The sequence below is a fragment of the Xiphophorus hellerii genome, chromosome 17 (genome assembly GCF_003331165.1).
Source record: "Xiphophorus hellerii strain 12219 chromosome 17, Xiphophorus_hellerii-4.1, whole genome shotgun sequence".
Classification (NCBI taxonomy): Eukaryota; Metazoa; Chordata; class Actinopteri; order Cyprinodontiformes; family Poeciliidae; genus Xiphophorus; species Xiphophorus hellerii.
This window is the reverse complement of record NC_045688.1, coordinates 16,546,713-16,565,936: the sequence shown is the minus strand read 5'-3', so window position 1 is coordinate 16,565,936 and position 19,224 is coordinate 16,546,713. Positions and strand designations below refer to the sequence as shown.

Below are 19,224 nucleotides of genomic sequence, written 5' to 3'. Positions count from 1 at the left end.
TGAAACACATCATTACGTATTAACAAAGAAAACTGAATACGTTCTAGTAATTTGAATTCTGCCATGTTTTGTTGTTAAAGCAGTGGTTTAGAGACTAAGCCTATTTTTTCTTTCTTTTTCATAAGGCGCGTTAACAGCTCTTTATGTTTGGGTCCTTAGATGTGTGTATGGAGTAGCTCTCGCTGCAGACGTTCAGAACCACTTCTGTGAAAGTTAATGTGGCGTGAGAGGAAGAAAAACAAACCTATATACTCGGTAAAACATTTTTTTTTGATACTATAAGAATATAAAACAATATTCTAGCGCCTCTTCGAGCTGAACCACGAGGAGGCGCTAACGAGACAGCTGCTGCTAATCCGTAATTAGGGAAATATTTCGTTAAATATCGCATTGCCTGTCTCTGCTCAGCTAAAGAAATGAACTTCTGGTACAAACTCACAAATAATTGTGCAAAAAGGATATGCTATGCAAGGATATTTTGACTGAAAGTCTAATATGTAACTATCAAGCTATAAGTGACTGATAAAAACGGAGTTTTTTAGATTTAACTCCAGCTTATGTTGTTTCCATCATAGTACAAACTCTTTTAATGTGTTGGTCCAGTTAAAATGGGGTTTTCAGGCTCTGCGTACAGGAGCCACCATTTAGAGTCATGGCTGCAGGTACAGAAGGAATATCAAGATAATCTGAGCTGCGTATTAATATCTAAAAATCTGTCCTGACAATTGTTGACAAGGTGTTTTTTTTTATTCTTTGTTCCTACATCATTTGAACAATCTGGTGAGAAAGTATTTACTCCACTTGCAGTTATTGTGTGTTTGCTCCCCCCCCACCACACTTAAATGTTTCAGATTGATATCGGATAACTTGGAAGTTTTTAAACAACTTTGTAATTGAATTTTTTTTTAGGTAAATGGCGCGCGAACCAATGAGAACAAAAATACTTTATAAGGACATGTATGACAAATTGAAAAGATCTCAAAAAGAAAAGCATCAGATCCTAAACTAAAGAAATTTAACATGAGACGATCTCTGACGTTTGTCGGTGTTTAAAGGTGACACACACCGATTTCAATGGAGTAGATGTTGAACAGTGGTGAACCCTTCCAGGATTTCACTCTGCAAAAATAGTTTTTCATCCAAAATTCATCCAGGAGGTTCCAAAATAACCAAGAACATCTCAAACACTGTCCCAGTTAAGATCTTCAACAATAAGAAAGAGAAGTTATGTGAGATTTCAGAGGTCAAAGCCAGATGGATGGTCAGACAGCCTCCAAAGAACTGCAAACCTTTAATCAGGCACCGACCGGTTTTATAGACATTAAAACACTTAACATCATCATTCTTTTTTTTTTTTTTTTTTTAGCTGCCATGACTGTTGTTATTGGATTCGAAGGAAGCGCCAACAAGATTGGCATCGGCATCATAAGGGACGGTGAAGTCCTGTCTAACCCCAGACGGACGTACATCACACCGCCGGGCCAAGGCGAGCTCCGTTAACGCATCTGACATACCGGTCTGAATCAATTCTTCTTTTTGTTTTTAAAGCACTTTTTATTCTTCACCTTAGGGTTCATGCCCAGTGACACGGCCAGGCATCACCGCGCAGTCATACTGACTGTCCTGAAGGAGGCGCTGGAGCAAGCGGGGCTGAAGCCGGCAGACATTGACTGCGTGGCGTACACTAAAGGTAGCAGACATGATTTGGTAGAATGGATTTTCATTGATTACAGTGGAAAAACAACAAATATATACATAAGTATGTATTTGTTTAACTCTCAGGAGGTGATCATCAGCCCCTCTGTCTCCTTGTCCCTCAGGCCCTGGTATGGGAGCCCCTCTGGTCACGGTGGCCCTCGTAGCGCGCACTGTGGCCCAGCTCTGGGGGAAGCCCCTGCTGGGGGTCAACCACTGCATCGGACACATCGAGATGGGCCGACTCATAACCCAGGCCGACAACCCCACCGTGCTGTACGTCAGCGGGGGAAACACCCAGGTGGGGTTCCAGCCTCGTCGCTCTGGTGTTTTATAGCCGGTGTTCAGAATCAGCTGGTAACCAATCAGTTCAGGATGATCCTCGCTGAAGTCTGGAGTCTGATTACAGTGTTTTCAAGGGCTGGAAAGTTTAGAAGTATTGGTATTTAAAGACTTTATCCATTTTATCCTATTGATTAAATGTTGGGTTCCTTCATCCATCCATCTTTTTTTGTCCTGTCTCATGTTCTCCCTTTCCTTTTGTCTCATGTTTTTTCTTCCTTTATCTTTGTTTCATCCCTTCGCTTACTTTTTTCCTGCATTATGTTTTTGCCTTCCTTAACTCTGTCTTTCATCCTTCTGTCTTTTCTTCATTTTCCCTCCCTCATCTTCTTCTTTTCTCTTGTTCTTCACTCATTTCCTCCCTAACTTTTTCCTTCCTCCCTCTCTTATGCTTGTTTTTCCTCCCTCCCTCCCTCCCTCCCTCCCTCCCTCCCTCCCTCCCTCCCTCCCTCCCTCCCTCCCTCCCTCCCTCCCTCCCTCCCTCCCTCCCTCCCTCCCTCCCTCCCTCCCTCCCTCCCTCCCTCCCTCCCTCCCTCTCTGTCCTTCCCAGGTCATTTCTCCTTTCTCTTTATTGCTTGCTTTCTTTCTTGTGTCCTTCCTTCCTTTCTCTCTTTTTCATCTTTGCTTCTTTTATGTCCTTTACTTTTCTCTTTAGATTTTCCTTCCTGACATAATCGGTTCTTTCCATTCCCGTAGTAAAGTTTACCCAACATAGCGAACCTCCTTTTGTTCTCTGTTTAAAATGATTGTAACGGACTGGAAGTCTTACAGTGAGAACGTGTTTGCAGGTCATCGCTTACTTAGAGCGGCGCTACAGAATATTTGGGGAGACCATCGACATCGCGGTCGGCAATTGTTTGGACAGATTTGCCAGAGTTATCAAGGTGTGTGTTGGTGACATCGGCCATGTTTTTTTTTCCCCTCGCTGTGAACGACGTGGAGGTTAACGCTCGTTCATGGAACTCTTCCCAGATTTCCAACGATCCCAGTCCAGGATACAACATAGAGCAGATGGCCAAAAAGTGAGTAGAACCCAGTAGAACCCTGAAGAACCCTGAAGAACGTTCACCAGAAGGGAAACGCTGTGTGTTCTCCTGTTTGTTTCAGAGGAAGTCGATACGTGGAGCTGCCGTACACAGTGAAGGGGATGGACGTGTCTTTTTCTGGGATTCTGTCCTTTATCGAGGTGAGTGGAGCATTTATACTTTTTCACTTTTTGTTCCATTATAACCTCAGACTAGAGCATTTATTGGGTTTTTATGTGATAAATCTGGAAAAAAAAAAGATTATTAGTAAGGCACTCTTCAAGTCTGGTCTTCATAAATGATAGATGAATGGAGATGAACACAGAGTATATTCATGTTTTTAAATGACCCAGATAATCTTGAAATCTCTCAAAGTCTAGTTTTAACTCACCACAAATACGCAGCACACTTTTCACATTTTTATTGTAAGCGATTTTCTAATCATGGCGTCCTGTTTCCACTTCATAATGATGATCAGGGTTTCCCCCAGGAAACTTGCTAAGCCCGGTGGTCGAGGTGGTCCACCGGCGGTCCACCATGTTTTTGTATTAAAAAAAGTAAAGTTGACAGGAAAAGTAAAAATATGACTGGATAAATATGTGTTACAGGAAGACCTGGCCAGTGAAACGCTATTTAAACCCACAACTGGTCTTTAAAAATAACAAATCAAAAAACACGATTAAAATGAATATCAATTATTTGCACTTTTGTTTAAACAAAATGAAGTAAATTAAGTAAGCAGCTCCATAAGGCCCCCCAGGGCTTCGGGGCCCAATAAATGCTAATATTTTAACAAACAAATAAATGTAACTGGAAGATCTCACTAGTCTTTAAGGGGCTCAACTGAGCCCCTTAAAGCTCAGTTGAATGTGTTTTTATGGAGCATTTTGTAGAAAAGAACAAAACAAAAAAGTGATTCCTGATCTGCCCTCCTGTCTGTCGAGGTTCTAGTAGGATCAGCTGATAAATGCTTTTCAGCTGATCCTGAAAAGCATTTATCAGCTTAAGGGGCTCTTTTGTACGCTTAAGGGGCGTACAAAAGAGCCCCTTAAAGCTCTTTTGTACGCGACACATTTCTTCTAAAAATAAAAAAAGGTCTTGAATCCGACATCTTTACTGAACTTAAAAGAAAATAAAAATAACAAACAGATTCAAAACAAATAGAAAGTGACGGTCAAAAGACTGTGTTACTCACAAGGTGCCACATTTCTACAATGAACAAGTACTTTCATCTTTCATAAACCAATTAGTCAATAACCAATCAAAAGGCACCATGTCATAAGCTTAAGCACAATACAATTACAGATGCTTATCTTTTTCAAATAGCAGAGTAAAAAATGAAACTCAGGTAAACACAAAATAACATTTTGTATTAAGTTCCAAAAAATGTATATATGGCTCCTTACAGTAATATGTTTATTGAGATCAATGCTGCTAAATTAGATTTAATAGTTTCAGTATACATAAATTAAAATATTTTAAATTGTTTAACATTTAAATGTAAGATTTTAAGGTAGCTGGCAAGTTTACTTTGTAAAAGTTCAAAGAACAATCTTCATCGTTACATTGTTTTGTTACCATAGCAACAATATGATGCTGTGAGTTTAATCTTTGAGTTAGAGCTGTGTTTGTTCACAAATGCAAATTAGTAAACTACAATTTGTGCGGCTCTGCCTCACCTGACCGACTGACCATCCATCCATCCATCCATCCATCCATCCATCCATCCATCCATCCATATATATATATATATATATATATATATATATATATATATATATATATATATATATGCCATAGATATTAATGGCATGCAGTAACTTGCAGGCCATTAAGGGGCGCCTGCGGACCACCAGCGGCCCGTGGACCACAGTTTGAGAAGGACTGGTCTAAAACAAGTAATTACTTACTGGATCTGTTCTAGTTCTTACTTCCAATATAGGCTGCATATGTTAAACCATTTTAATCTCTACTAGAGTCTATTTTTTAAGTATTTATAATATGTTCACATATGTATTATATTACAATATTTTGTAAGCAACATTTCTACATTTGAATTACTCGCCTGCTCTTTGTTTGACACAGAGTGAAAGTGAACCACACAGCTGAAAATGTAATAAATGTTGCAGTTTTGAGTCGAACGGAGCTACAACACTCAGTTAACAGAAATAAATGCTTTTAAACATCTATAATAATAATAAAACTTTATTGATCCCTTAAAGGGAGGGGGAATTTTAGTTTATCCCAGCATAGCACACAATAAAAAAATTTTAATTAAAATATACAATGATATGATATTTGGTAGAAAGATTTTTGTAATTGCTGAAGAAAAAAATAATAACTAATAAGATTCGAGAAGTGTCTAGAGATTCTACATAGATGTTATCCTGTTAATAGTAAAATATTGAAATATCACCCAAATGTAGACCGTCTATGTTCATTTTGTCACAACTCTGAGGAAACCATCACTCCTCTTTCCTGGGACTGCTCTCATAATCAATTATTCAAAGATATTTTTTTACTCCTAATAAGAAAATTGGAAATAGACATACTGTTTAACTTTAACTTAACTTTAACTTAATATTAATTTTAGCTAAATTTAATATCCACAGCTGCAAATGTTGAAACCCAAATTGAATGCCTTTTGTGTTTCTTCATATTTGTATTCTCTGAAGTCCTGCACCAAACTAACTATTTAAACACTTCTTCAATTTGGAAATAATTTCTCCTGTAATCTGCCCTAATCTTCTGTATTTAACCTTTTCCTGTTTGTAATTTTTGCGTCTTTACCTGCCTTACGCCTCGTCGTTCTTTTAGTTAGTTATTGTAACTTGTTATACATATTATTGTAAATAAAACAACAGAAAAGAAAAAGCTAATTTTCATTTAGAACAAGCACATGCTAGCAGCAGGCACAGCGGAGACATTTCTTCAAACTCATCATGGAAACAGCACGAAGAAGTTCATATGATGCAGCTTTAAGTTCAGGATTGTCGATCTGGGCGTACAGGAGGGGAATCGAGCCGCTGTACGTAAGCTCGGCGTGAACAAATCCATGGTTCAGCGTTGGAGACGGAGGGCCAGAAAGCAAGGAAGGATGGACAAAAAAAGGCTGGACTCAAAAAAACAGAAGGAATTAAAAGAAATCCAAGAGGAGGAAGGAAGCTAGGGAGCATATGAGTCAGGAAGGAAGAAAGAAAAGACAAACTGTTTGATTTCTCAGGTCTAATGATCCTTATTTTTTGCTGACAGGAAGCAGCTAATAAAATGCTGAGCTCTGGTCAGTGCACAGCAGAGGATCTGTGCTTCTCCCTTCAGGTACTCTGAACCACTTGGTATCCAAATGAATAGAAGGACGAGTGTTTCCACTTGTGCTGAAATCTTAGGATTATTTGACATGAATATAAAATGAGTGACATGCAGCACCTTCCCGTTACCCCTGCAGGAGACGGTGTTCGCCATGCTGGTGGAGATCACAGAGAGGGCCATGGCTCACTGCGGCTCACAAGAGGTCCTGATTGTCGGAGGAGTGGGCTGTAAGTTAATCAGTTCAGTAGCTTTGTTCACAGATGCTGTTGTCCCATCATATTAATGGAAAGTTGAGTAGAAGGAAAAACCGACAAATGTACACTAAAAAGAGGCAATTCAGGAGTGTATAGACAATCACTGGGTAAAAATGATTCATAGTATGACGTTAAAAATGGGGAGAAATGACTCAGTATGTCCTTTAAAACGTATAAATACATAACAGTTCCATACATAAATGTCTATGCATGTATATATTGCAGGTCATTATGTGTTTGACTTGCATCATTTTGTTCTCTCCCATAGTCTTTGCTGACAGACTGCATGTCATAAAGGCTTAATTCCCAGAGCTGCTGCTCTCATTTGCATTCTGAGATTTGGATCAAAAACCAATTAGGCAACATTTGTGTTTGTGGTCACTTTTGAACACCAAACAACCATAACTAAGCAAGTTAAGCTGAGAAAACTAAATTATCAGAGTGATGCTATGTCGTTTTTTGGACATTTTCGACGTCATAGTGTAGTATGTCATTTTGTGGACATTTTCGACGTCATACTATAATATGTCGTTTTTTGGACATTTTCGACGTCATAGTATAGTATGTCATTTTGTGGACATTTTCGACGTCATACTATAATATGTCGTTTTTAGGACATTTTCAACGTCATAGTATAGTATGTCGGTTTGTGGACATTTTCGACGACATTTTCGATGTCATAGTATAGTATGTCGTTTTTTGGACATCTTCGACGTCATACTATAATAAGTCGTTTTTTTGGACATCTTCGACGTCATACTATAATATGTCGTTTTTTGGACATTTTCGACGACATACTATGTCGTTTTTTGGACATTTTCGACGTCATACTATAATATGTCGTTTTTTGGACATCTTCGACGTCAGCATAGTATGTCGTTTTTTGGACATCTTCGACGTCATACTATAATATGTCATTTTTTGGACATTTTCGACGTCATAGTATAAGTATGTCGTTTTTTTGGACATTTTCGACGTCATACTATAATATGTCGTTTTTTGGACATCTTCGACGTCAGCATAGTATGTCGTTTTTTGGACATCTTCGACGTCATACTATAATATGTCATTTTTTGGACATTTTCGACGTCATAGTATAAGTATGTCGTTTTTTGGACATCTTCGACGTCAGGATAGTATGTCGTTTTTTGGACATTTTCGACGTCATACTATAATATGTCATTTTTTGGACATTTTCGACGTTATACTATAATATGTCGTTTTTTGGACATTGTCGACGTCATACTATAATATGTCGTTTTTTGGACATTTTCGACGTCATAGTATAGTATGTCGTTTTTGGACCTTTTCGACGTCATAGTATAATATGTCGTTTTTTTGGACCTTTTCGACGTCATACTATAATATGTCGTTTTTTTGGACCTTTTCGACGTCATACTATAATGTCATTTTTTTGACATTTTCAACGTCATAGTATAAGTATGTCGTTTTTTTGGACATTTTCAACGTCATAGTATATATGTCGTTTTTTGGACATTTTCGACGTCATAGTATAGTATGTCGTTTTTTGGACATTTTCGACGTCATAGTATAGTATGTCGTTTTTTGGACATTTTCGACGTCATACTATGTCGTTTTTTGGACATTTTCGACGTCATCGTATAGTATGTCGTTTTTTGGACATTTTCGACGTCATAGTATAGTATGTCGTTTTTTGGACATTTTCGACGTCATACTATGTCGTTTTTTTGGACATTTTCGACATCATACTATAATATGTCGTTTTTTGGACATCTTCGACGTCATAGTAGTATGTTGTTTTTTTGGACATCTTCGACGTCATACTATATACTATGTCGTCTTTTTGGACCTTTTCGATGTCATAGTATAGTATGTCGTTTTTTGGACATTTTCGACGTCATAGTATATAGTATGTCGTTTTTTTGGACATTTTCGACATCATACTATAATATGTCGTTTTTTGGACATCTTCGACGTCATAGTAGTATGTTGTTTTTTTGGACATCTTCGACATCATACTATATACTATGTCGTCTTTTTGGACCTTTTCGATGTCATAGTATAGTATGTCGTTTTTTTGGACATTTTCGACGTCATAGTATAGTATGTTGTTTTTTGGACATTTTCGACGTCATAGTATAGAATGTCGTTTTTTGGACATTGTCGATGTCATACTATAATATGTCGTTTTTTGGACATTTTCGACGTCATAGTATAGTATGTCGTTTTTGGACCTTTTCGACGTCAAAGTATAAGTATGTCGTTTTTTGGACATTTTCGACGTCATACTATAATATGTCATTTTTTGGACATTTTCGACGTCATACTATGTCGTTTTTTGGACCTTTTCGACGTTATAGTATAGTATGTCGTTTTTTGGACATTTTCGACGTTATACTATAATATGTCGTTTTTTTGGACATTTTCGACGTCATAGTATAGAATGTCGTTTTTTGAACATCTTCGATGTCAAAGTATAGTATGTCGTTTTTTTGGACATTTTCGACGTCATAGTATAGTATATCGTTTCTGGACATTTTCGGCGTCATAGTATAGTATGTCGTTTTTTGGACATTGTCGACGTCATAGTATAGTATGTCGTTTTTGGACCTTTTCGACGTCATAGTATATATGTCGTTTTTTGGACATTTTCGACGTCATACTATAATATGTCATTTTTTGGACATTTTCGACGTTATACTATAATATGTCGTTTTTTTGGACATTTTCGACGTCATAGTATAGTATGTTGTTTTTTGGACATTTTCGACGTCATAGTATAGAATGTCGTTTTTTGGACATTGTCGACGTCATACTATAATATGTCGTTTTTTGGACATTTTCGCCGTCATAGTATAGTATGTCGTTTTTTGGACATTTTCGACGTTATAGTATATATGTCGTTTTTTGGACATTTTCGACGTCATAGTATATATGTCGTTTTTTGGACATTTTCGACGTCATACTATAATATGTCATTTTTTTGACATTTTCAACGTCATAGTATAAGTATGTCGTTTTTTTGGACATTTTCAACGTCATAGTATATTTGTCGTTTTTTGGACATTTTCGACGTCATAGTATAGAATGTCGTTTTTTGGGACATTTTCGACGTCATAGTATAAGTATGTCGTTTTTTTGGACATTTTCGACGTCATACTATACTATGTCGTTTTTTGGACATTTTCGACGTCATACTATGTCGTTTTTTGGACATTGTCGACGTCATAGTATAGTATGTCGTTTTTGGACATTGTCGACGTCATAGTATAGTATGTCGTTTTTGGACCTTTTCGACGTCATAGTATATATGTCGTTTTTTGGACATTTTCGACGTCATACTATAATATGTCGTTTTTTGGACATTTTCGACGTCATAGTATAAGTATGTCGTTTTTTGGACATTTTCGACGTCATAGTATAAGTATGTCGTTTTTTGGACATTTTCGACGTCATACTATAATATGTCATTTTTTGGACATTTTCGACGTCATACTATGTCGTTTTTTGGACCTTTTCGACGTTATACTATAATATGTCGTTTTTTTGGACATTTTCGACGTCATAGTATAGAATGTCGTTTTTTGAACATCTTCGATGTCAAAGTATAGTATGTCGTTTTTTTGGACATTTTCGACGTCATAGTATAGTATATCGTTTCTGGACATTTTCGGCGTCATAGTATAGTATGTCGTTTTTTGGACATTGTCGACGTCATAGTATAGTATGTCGTTTTTGGACCTTTTCGACGTCATAGTATATATGTCGTTTTTTGGACATTTTCGACGTACTATACTATAATATGTCATTTTTTGGACATTTTCGACGTTATACTATAATATGTCGTTTTTTTGGACATTTTCGACGTCATAGTATAGTATGTTGTTTTTTGGACATTTTCGACGTCATAGTATAGAATGTCGTTTTTTGGACATTTTCGACGTCATACTATAATGTCATTTTTTTGACATTTTCAACGTCATAGTATAAGTATGTCGTTCTTTTGGACATTTTCAACGTCATAGTATAGAATGTCGTTTTTTGGGACATTTTCGACGTCATAGTATAAGTATGTCGTTTTTTTGGACATTTTCGACGTCATACTATACTATGTCGTTTTTTGGACATTTTCGACGTCATACTATGTCGTTTTTTGGACATTGTCGACGTCATAGTATAGTATGTCGTTTTTGGACATTGTCGACGTCATACTATAATATGTCGTTTTTTGGACATTTTCGACGTCATAGTATAGTATGTCGTTTTTGGACCTTTTCGACGTCATAGTATATATGTCGTTTTTTGGACATTTTCGACGTCATACTATAATATGTCGTTTTTTGGACATTTTCGACGTCATAGTATAAGTATGTCGTTTTTTGGACATTTTCGACGTCATACTATAATATGTCATTTTTTGGACATTTTCGACATCATACTATGTCGTTTTTTGGACCTTTTCGACGTTATACTATAATATGTCGTTTTTTTGGACATTTTCAACGTCAAAGTATAGTATGTCGTTTTTTTGGACATTTTCGACGTCATAGTATAGTATGTCGTTTTTGGACCTTTTCGACGTCATACTATAATGTCATTTTTTTGACATTTTCAACGTCATAGTATAAGTATGTTGTTTTTTTGGACATTTTCGACGTCATCGTATAGTATGTCGTTTTTTGGACATTTTCGACGTACTATACTATGACGTCGAAAATGTCCAAAAAACGACATACTATATAGTATGTCATTTTTTAGACATCTTCGATGTCATAGTACGTCGTTTTTTGGGTTAGGGTTTGGGTTCATCATGTAAAGAACGGCATTCAGTTCAAAGTTTAAAAAAAAAAAAAGACTGAAATGAGGTATTTTATGAAATACATCTGGGCTAAAACAAAGTTGTTGAAAACATACAACTTTCTGTTAGTAACTGCAGCCTCTCTGAGCTTCTTTTCCTATAAAACATGAAGGAAGCAACATGTTTCCTCCACAGGTAACCTGCGTCTGCAGGAGATGATGGGGGTGATGTGCAAGGAGAGAGGAGCCAAGCTGTTTGCTACAGACGAGCGGTAAACAAACCCATCCACCATGAGACAGCCGTTTCCATAGGAACACACATTTGCCGCTAACTGTGTGGTAGAAATACAGCAACTGAAGTGGTATAAATGCTGAAACTTGAGCGTTTCCAGATGGCAACCAAACTGTAACTAAAGAATTTAGATATTATAAATGTTGATTACTTTAGATTCAGGGTCTGAGTCTTTGCAGAGACCAACAGGATCTTACTATTCATCCCCATGAAGTTGAAAAGTATCAGGTTGTTTAGGTTTGTGTGCTCTGACCCAGATTCTGCATCGATAACGGAGCGATGATTGCTCAGGCGGGTTGGGAAATGTTCCGAAGCGGCTACGTCACAGAGCTGGAAGACTCTTGGATCACACAAAGGTAACAGCAGCAGCTACAGTCGCAGGATTTCTGTCTCAGTATCTATGGATGACCGATGGTAGCATGTTTTTCACTGCTGCAGGTACAGGACTGATGAAGTAGAGGTGACGTGGAGAGACTGAGGAGCAGCCTGGCTCTGGACTCCAACTGGGCTCAGAAAGGGAAATGCAAATAAAGTATTTTTTTATATATTTACTCCCGTTTCAAAAGTTAGTTTTTGTAAGCTGAAAGTGAGTATGTTAAGCCACAAAGCACTAAATATGAAGGTGAATTAAGCTAGGCTCTACAGCAGGCAGCAAATAAAATGTAGTCAAACTCTCCAAGTTTATTCATTTTTATTAAGCAATACTTTCTTACGTCCCTCCTCCTTCTCCAGTGTAATTTTTGCTTTAATTCAAATAAATTTTCAAAAGCTACCACACAGAACATTGCGACCTCCCTTATGGATTCAAACATTCACCCGATAGGAACCAAATAAAAAAATAATAATTATGAGAACACAGCATTAAGATCTGTAGGGTAAAGGGTGAACTGTACTGTGCCTTTAACTACACCCCTCTGTAAACTGAAGACATGAAACCGACAACCCTTGCATTCATAAACAATAAAACTCAAGTAGGTACAGGACATTCTTCTGGTTTCCAATTCAAAACAGGGGGGAAAAAAAATCTGAGGGCTTCTCACACGCGCACTGGTCCGTTTTAAACAAAGTGCTTGATTGACCACTCGCTTTGCAGAGGATAACATTGAATAAAACTGCAACTTTCAAAAAGGGGAGAAAACTCATTAAATTAGACTCCTTGGATATTGTTAAAAGAAAATAAACAGTGTATGAGGGGGGAAAAGACCAGGTTTACAGGAAGAAGCTAAAATGGGAATGAGGTGATTATTTAAGGCAGGCTTTCTGTAAGGCGTTAAAAAAAGTCCATTGCTGTAAGATCTCAAAGGAGTTAGTCCAAAGTGTCTCAGTGTGGCTTTATGTGAAGACATCGTCCTGAGTGCAGCTTGTGAGAATGGGACTCAAATTTGTCCGTCTTCCATGAGTATAAATGTGCGTGAAGGTGTGTGTGTGTGTGTGTGTTCTGTAGGCGTTTGATGCTGTGTGTCGGTCACACTGCTAGGCCGGGCGCTCCTGGGTCTCCTTGTACCACACCACTCTTTTTGGACCTGGAACAATAAAAGCAGATCAGATTCAACTCAACAAAAACTGATTGATACATTTTCATGTTTAAATACCAAGAAAATGTCTAACAAAAAAAAGTGGTCCGTTTTTTTTCCCCATTTGTAATTCTACTGTACAGCCTGTAAGAGGCGCTGTTTCATGTGCTGCTTACCACAAAACCAAAAGTGATGAACAAAGATATCAATTTTGATGTTATGTACATTATAATAAATGTACGTTATAACATTATAATCACATGTGAGCCAATGTTGACAGCAGTTTCATATGAAAACATCAAAATCAAATGTTGCCAAAATTTGCATGAACAAAAGCATTTTTAAAGCTTTTGTAAATGCTTTGACTGCTACCAAGTTGTATTTTATTTATTTGTGAATGGAGTGTAGCCGTTTTCGTCTGTAGTAAGTGGGTCAAACGCCATCTTGTGATGTAATCAGGGTAAGTCGAACCATAAACAACCAACGCTGAGCGCACAGAAGCAGAGAAAGTTGTGAGAATTCAGTGAAGACTTGACCGATTCTTCAGTTTGGAGGAAGAATCTAAAAGGAGTGATGAAGAAGAGGGAGCTGGTTCTACTGACTGACTGCAGCCGCCTTGTTCAGGAAGCAACAATGATTTCAACCTTTCTGGGGAGGAAGGATTATTATCCGTTTATTACCATTCAGTGACTTGAAGGCAACAAAGGTCCAGCTCTAACACTTCCTCCCCAGAAACATTGAAATCATTGTTGCTTCCTGAACAATATGGCTCAATAAATACTGCTGCAGCCCTCCAGTTGAACAGCTTCTTCTTCATCATCATTCCTAGGTTCTTCTTGTAAAACTGCAGAGAAATCCTCACAACATCCTCTGCTTCTGTGTACTCAGCTTTATTTGTTTATGTCACAAGGTGGCGCTGGCATTTGACCCAGTTACTTACAGAGGAAAACGGCAGCACTCTGCCTTTATAGTATTTTATGAGGTTATTAAAAGCTTTTGCATAAACAGAATGAAATCTCAGCGGTTTTGTCACATCACTGACACTTTAAGGTTACATCCAATACTCCATAAAATGTAAAATAGTTTAGTCAACTCACCTTTCTTCTGTCTGTTACAGATTATATTCCATTCTAAAAGGGGGGAGAAAACCAAAAATTACCAACTGGTCTCTGTTGTAACTTAAAGCCAGTGTGCAGCTGAAGGACCTACCTCTATTGTGATAGTTCAAAGCCTCCACTAGATGGCGACAGCTGAGCAGGAGGTCCCCGTTGGCCTGCTGCGCCTCGGCCTCAGAAGCAGGAACAGGAGTTTCCTCCTGGAGCTGAACTGTGAGAGCTGCGTCATGCTGTAGGTCCGCTGAGTGTTTGCTCTCTGTGTCCACTAGAGGGCTAGCAGCAGGGTGAAGGAGGGGCCCTTCTGTGATTGGCTTAGTTTCACTAATAAAACTCAGACCCCACTGGTTCTGCAGCAGGTCCCCGATGGCTGGCCGCTCCTCCTCCAGCGTTCCGCTCGTTGCTCCGGCCTTCACCTTGGAGGCGTAGCTCACGGCCGGCTGCAGCTTGGCAGGACTGTCCTGCACCGGGAAAGCGGGCGGAGGCTTGAGCAGCGACAGGCTGTCCTCCACCCACTTCTCCTTCTGATTGGCCTTTAGTGGGCGCTCGCCGGCTCGCAGCGCCCCCTTCTGGCTCTCCCTCCGGACGGAGCGGCCCTTGTGAGGCTGGTTCTTGCGCTCCTTCTCCCTGCGGAAGCTCGGGCCGTGGGCGTGGCTGGGGCCGTTCGGCTCACACTGGGGGGACCGTTGTCGTGGAGACTGGGCGTTTCCGGAGATGCAGCCGCCTCCTCCTCCTCCGCAGTTTCCCGAACCAGGAGACAGGCGGCGGTTACGGATCTGGGGCTCGGACTTGGTTGCCGACACGAGGACTGCTTGGTCACACAGGGTTTCGGACTCGCACACAGTGTTGCTTGCTTCCCATGTACCTGGAAGGAAAACGTAGACAAGTCGGTGAAAACATCCTTCTGCATTAGGGTTGAAACGATTAATCAGCTTAATTCAATTAATCGTGATTAAACAATTTTTGAAATCATCAACTAATTTTTATCGAGTAGTTGGAGTACAGACTTAAAAAAGGCCTTTTGCTAAAACAATCATGAGTAATTAAGCCACAATTGTAGAAAAAAATGTACATTTTGTATTTCATATGAAAAGCCTTTGTACATATGTTCTACCCAGAACTTCTGAAGTGGCATAGTTTTAACTTCAACTGGTTCAAATTCTGTAAAAAAAATAAATAAATAAAAAATTTAATAAAATCTCCTAGTAAAACGTGTTTGATAGTTTTTTTTTCTTCAGAATTTGAACCAACTGAAATTTTAATTATAGATCTTGTCCAATCATTAGTGTACAATGTTTTTAGATCCAGATTCATCCTGACTGAAGAAATGCTGTTGTTTCATTTTAGGCTACAGGTTTATTTTATTGTGAAAAGTCCCGTAGTTGAATTATTTGAATTTTAATCCATTTCTAATGTGTAAGACTTCAGTGGTAAAAAGAAAAATCTGAACAATAAGATTTGTTTTATCCGACTAACCGTCAGAATAATCAATAGAATAATGGATTACTAAAATAACTGCTAGTTGTAGACCCTTTTCTGCTTTAATGCTAGTTTGATCCAACTAGTAATGTTGGCTACAACACAAACCTTCACCTCTCATTCACTAAAGCTTTGACTTTGTCTTTTAAAAAAGGTCCAAACAAGGACTGGTTTGCAAATTAGATGATCACATGTCAGATCATACATGTGAATTTGAAACTAATTGAAGGAATTTTCAAAACTAGTTTGGCCCAAAATCAGAAGTAACAATTTTATTTTTTTTTACCCCATTTATCTTCCACATCAACACTAAAATTTCCACCATTCTGGGTCTACAAACGCATCAACTAACAGCAGGTACTGTGCTTTCATTTATTTTCAATGGAGTTTAAATAATGATCCTATAGCTGCTGTTTTCTGTTGGATCAAGAGAAAATAATTACTATGCATTATAGTCCTAAGGAGAAAACAAACTAAGCCCTGAAACAAGGATCAAACTGAGCTGTTATTAGTTGAATCAGAACAAAAATAAAAGGAAATAAGGGGGATAATAAAAGGCGTTCAGAAAATATTCACTATATTTTCTGAACGCCCGTTATTCATTAAAATACCTGAAAATAAAACTGATGGGTAAAGATTCTTTACAAAATCAGTAGAGACGAAATGGGGAATGAACTGGTGATGAGAAGCAAATTGATACACAGCCCGTCTTTAAGCTAGAACAAAAATGTTGAGTAAAAAAACATTTTTATACAGAGTACTGGACATTTCACCACCGTCGCCGTTTTGTACCCAGAGGCCACTGGGCAGTTCAAACTGACCAGAAACAACACAAGACCATAAAAACATAAAGGCAAATTTGTTCATCAGCTTTGAGCATTTTGGTATCTATCTCAGTTCATAAACTACAATAATCTGTTTATAGTTTATGTACATAAATAAAACATTTTTTTATTGTATCTGGAAGTGGAGCTGATATTCACTAATTTATACCTTTGGTTATTCGCTTCAATCCTCTTCAAGTTCGGTACACAAGTCGGCCAGTAACAATTTAAATTAACGATCTAGAATCTTGTATAAGGAAATGAGGCAAAGCAACTCCAACACGAAGCATCCATTGGATGGATGGATGGAGAAAAAGGGAATCTAATTGTTCAGAAGAATCAAATATTTTTATGCATACAGTTCCCTGCAAAGACAACTGGATGCATGTTTACATGCATGTGTGAAATGGAAATCGGAACAAAAATAAAAGCACACAGGCATGAAATGGGGAATGCTATCAGGCAAAGGGGCCCATTTATTCGCTTCCATGATTGTGTAAACACAGACTGGGGGTGGATAACACGTTTTCATGTGACTTTACTGTGGAAGTGGAGCTCAAAACTCAACAACAGCTCCCTGTTGTCTCTGCTTTTACCAGGGAACAAATTGTACAGGATTAAAACTGCATGAACAATCTGAAGGACAGTCAGATGAGAAGTTAGCATATTAACAAACATAGCTAGTTTATTGTAGAGATTTTTTATTTTGTGCCGATTTTTAAAATCAAAACTCACATTTCATTGTTACTTTTAAATGAATTTAAACTTTATACAAAACAATATTATACTGCAAATCGGGTCACAGTCTCCATCTTGATCAGGAATGGGAAAAGATGAATCACAGGAAATTCATCTACTGGAAAAAGTTGGTTCTTTTTTTTATTTTTTTATTGCCGAGGAGCCACCTTCGACCCACATGACTCAAAAAGCCGCTGACGTAATTATCGGCTAATTTTCGACGGCAAATTATGCGAAACGTAAATACGTAAAAATACGAAGCTTAAAGCGACGCGGTTCGGATGAGTAGAGAGGTGGGACATGTTGGGTACAACCACGCTAAACGACCCCCCACCGTTTATACAAGTCCGCCGACAGTTTAACACGTCGCGACAGAAATTTCGGGAAGCTAGCTGGTTTCTTCCACCAGTAGCCTCGACATGCCGCCTTTAGACGACCAGTTTCGACACACACCGCCACGTTGTGAGCTATTAGCTACGCAGCTCACTTAAAAAAGGACAGCCAGCATTACTAGCTAGCACCGGCGTTAGCAAACTAGTTAGTAGCGCCGAAGTGCCGCGAACTAAACTCGACGGACCACCTCGTGTTGTTGAATTTTTTAAAAAATAAATTCAGTTTAATGGTGATAAAACATACAGTCGGGGTTATAACTTAAATGCTGAACACCCTTTATATACAACAGACTAAATAGCTAATAGCCGCGCAAAGCGAAGTCAAAGTTTCGTAACCCCCCTTCCCCCACCAGCCTCCATTCAAAACGATGACCAGGCTGCCTTCGGTATCGCTAGCCCAGATGCTAATGCCGCGGCGAGACAAGCTACAAAGCTCAGAAAGTTAACAAACACCAGCAAATGTAAACCAAACGGCTGTTCAAACTCACCAGTTTTGATATGCATGTCTTTCCCCTTCACGTATCGCTGAAGTCAACCCGTTAAGCAACTTTTGTTTACAAGGTTGATTATAACGACGGCTCCGCTCGCCTGAGTGTAACCACCACCCGGAAAACGACGCGGGGATATGTAAACTGCGGGCGGAAGTCCCTGCAAATAAAGCGGTCCGGCGGGAAACTTGGAGGGAAATTTTTAAATTTTCTAACTGAAAAAAAACGCCACCCTGCGTGACGAACACGTGGTGCAAGTGATAGCGCTGCTGTCTATAGATTTAGCGTAAATGGATCCAGTTATTACGGTGGCATTATGTAAAATATATTAGATTTACTAAAATTTAATAAAAACAACAGGAAACCCCAATTACTTTTGATGTGTCTATTTCTTCATTACATTATTTCTAACAAACTTGCCAGTTTTTGAGATGAGCTTGGAGTGAGACATGGGTTGTGTACAGAGTCACTATTTTTAAAGTAGCATGCTATGAATTAATCTTTAACAAACAAGTGGAAGCTAAATTTTGATGTTAATACTTTGTCGTGAAAATAGTTGATATAAAGTCAGTGCTTTTTGATAAACTAATGCGGTTGTCTGGTGATGTGCCGTGTTTGCAACACTACCAGCATATGCAGGGAGAATTCTCCAACTACCTGCATGTCTACAAAACCACATACAGCACTGTGGACTTTCAGTGCCAACTACCTGCATGTCTACAAAACCACATACAGCACTGTGGACTTTCACTTTCCTTATTTGTAGTGAGATTTACCTGAACAGGATGAGAAAGAGAGGCTTGACCACTGATCCAAACAAAATCCCAGTGAGCCAAGTTTCCTTCAACTGTGAGTAAAAATAGATAATGACTTTAAATCTTTTATTTCCTTGGTACCAAAGCCGTTTTGAAGTTCCTCCAGATTTTGATGGAAAAGAAGTGCCAAACAGAACTTGCTCTTTATTTCTACTGTGGCGTCACC

General features: G+C 38.5%; 2 protein-coding genes across 2 annotated transcripts; one reads left to right on the top strand and one right to left on the bottom strand.

Annotated features, from left to right (window-relative positions):
* Positions 1 to 127: 127 nt before the first annotated feature.
* osgep (O-sialoglycoprotein endopeptidase) lies at positions 128 to 12,371 on the top strand. The gene is made up of 12 exons (XM_032589245.1): positions 128 to 255; positions 1,367 to 1,486; positions 1,571 to 1,690; positions 1,821 to 1,996; positions 2,826 to 2,921; positions 3,010 to 3,059; positions 3,145 to 3,223; positions 6,315 to 6,380; positions 6,508 to 6,598; positions 11,601 to 11,676; positions 11,954 to 12,052; positions 12,135 to 12,371. Exons 2-12 carry the CDS (start codon positions 1,372 to 1,374, stop codon positions 12,172 to 12,174), a joined length of 1,008 nt encoding a protein of 335 aa, XP_032445136.1. The 5' UTR covers positions 128 to 255; positions 1,367 to 1,371; the 3' UTR covers positions 12,175 to 12,371.
* On the bottom strand, positions 12,371 to 18,999 carry LOC116736638 (uncharacterized). Its single transcript, XM_032589247.1, has 4 exons — positions 18,244 to 18,999; positions 14,420 to 15,187; positions 14,308 to 14,340; positions 12,371 to 13,219 (listed from the first exon to the last, which is right to left on the bottom strand). Exons 1-4 carry the CDS (start codon positions 18,257 to 18,259, stop codon positions 13,170 to 13,172), a joined length of 867 nt encoding a protein of 288 aa, XP_032445138.1. The 5' UTR covers positions 18,260 to 18,999; the 3' UTR covers positions 12,371 to 13,169.
* Between the last annotated feature and the right edge of the window lie 225 nt (positions 19,000 to 19,224).